The sequence below is a fragment of the Austrofundulus limnaeus genome, unplaced genomic scaffold, assembly GCF_001266775.1.
Source record: "Austrofundulus limnaeus strain Quisiro unplaced genomic scaffold, Austrofundulus_limnaeus-1.0 Scaffold2165, whole genome shotgun sequence".
NCBI classification, from domain to species: Eukaryota; Metazoa; Chordata; class Actinopteri; order Cyprinodontiformes; family Rivulidae; genus Austrofundulus; species Austrofundulus limnaeus.
In genome coordinates this window covers 2514-4258 of record NW_013954567.1, presented here as the reverse complement: position 1 = coordinate 4258, position 1745 = coordinate 2514, and the positions used below count along the sequence as shown (strand labels likewise).

Here is a 1745-nt window from a genome sequence, read left to right as displayed (position 1 = left end):
AGTGTACTTCCTGTGAGGGGTCAGTGTACTTCCTGTGAGGGGTCAGTGTACTTCCTGTGAGGGGTCAGTGTACTTCCTGTGTATGGTCTCTGTACTTCCTGCGAGGGGTCATTGTACTTCCTGTGAGGGGTCAGTGTCCTTCCTGTGAGGAGTCGGTGTACTTCCTGTGTATGGTCTTTGTACTGCCTGTGAGGGGTCGGTGTACTTCCTGTGAGGGGTCGGTGTACTTCCTGTGAGGGGTCGGTGTACTTCCTGTGAGGGGTCGGTGTACTTCCTGTGAGGGGTCGGTGTACTTCCTGTGNTCTGTGGTCTCTGTACTTCCTATGAGGGTCATTGTACTTCCTGTGCGGTGTCGGTGTACTTCCTGTGTATGGTCTTTGTACTTCCTGTGAGGGGTCGGTGTACTTCCTGAAATACTGTAATATTGATGTGACAGTGTAATAATTACATGTGTGTTCTGAGTCTGTTTTCTTGGTTCTCTTGCAGAAATAATCTCTTATCAAAATGATAATTGACCAGTTAATCTCAGATTATTTAATCTGACCTGTTAATCTGACCTGTAATCTCAGATTATTTAACCTTACCTGTTAATCTCAGATTATTTAATCTGATCTCTTAATCTCAGATTATTCAATCAGACCAATTAATCTCAGATTATTTAATCTGACCTGTTAATCTGATCAGTTAATCTCAGATTTAATCTGATCAGTTGATCTCAGATTATTTAATCTGATCAATTAATCTCAAATTATTTAATCTGACCAGTTAATCTCATATTATTTAATTTGACCTGTTAATCTCAGATTATTTAATCTGATCAGTTGATCTCAGATTATTCAATCAGACCAATTAATCTCAGATTATTTAATCTGACCTGTTAATCTGATCAGTTAATCTCAGATTATTTAATCTGACCAGTTAATCTCATATTATTTAATTTGACCTGTTAATCTCAGATTATTTAATCTGATCAATTAATCTCAGATTATTTAATCTGCCCAGTTAATCTCAGATGATCTAATCTGACCCTGTCATGTCTGCAGTGTTGCTGGAGGTGAACTCTTTGACTTCCTGGCAGAGAAGGAGTCTCTGAGTGAAGAGGAGGCGACACAGTTCCTGAAGCAGATCCTGGATGGGGTTCTGTACCTGCACTCCAAACAGATCGCTCACTTTGACCTGAAGGTAAGACAGGAGGTAAACAAGGTAAACAATGAGGTAAACAAGGAGGTAAACACCTGTCAGTCAGGTGGTCCAGGACACAGATCATCAGGAAGTGTCTGGATCTGTGATTTCTGTTCAGCTTGTAACTGTTTCCTTCTCTGTCCCTGTCCCCTCTTGTTGTTGTTGTTGTTGTTGTTTGTAGCCAGAGAACATCATGCTGCTGAACCGCTCAGTGCCTCACCCACGTATCAAGCTCATCGACTTCGGTCTGGCTCACAAGATGGATTTCAGCAACGACTTCAAAAACATCTTTGGAACTCCAGAGTTTGTGGGTCAGTCTGTTTGTTGTGTGTTTGTTTTTCTGATATTTCTGCACAAATAAACACCCTGGAGTACGACCTTCAGACTCTGAGGAGTGAGTCTGGATTCTCTCTCTCTGCAGCCCGGTCCGTCAAAATAACAAGTCCCAGTGGAAACAGTGGCTGAACATTAGTTCCACTTGAAATTATTCGAATCTAAAATAAGATAATCCAAAGTGTGTGTGTGTGTGTGTGTGTGTGTGTGTGTGTGTGTGTGTGTGTGTG

At 41.6% G+C, this 1745-nt stretch overlaps 1 protein-coding gene across 1 annotated transcript in view; it reads left to right on the top strand.

Moving 5' to 3' along the window:
• Positions 1-1558, top strand: part of LOC106537177 (death-associated protein kinase 3) — an 8140-nt gene extending 6582 nt beyond the window's left edge. The window contains exons 4-5 of the mRNA XM_014034552.1: positions 1044-1182; positions 1364-1558. Of these exons, the coding sequence (XP_013890006.1) occupies positions 1044-1182; positions 1364-1543 (319 nt within the window). The 3' untranslated portion in view covers positions 1544-1558. The remainder of the gene's footprint in view (positions 1-1043; positions 1183-1363) is intronic.
• The last annotated feature ends 187 nt before the right edge of the window (positions 1559-1745 follow it).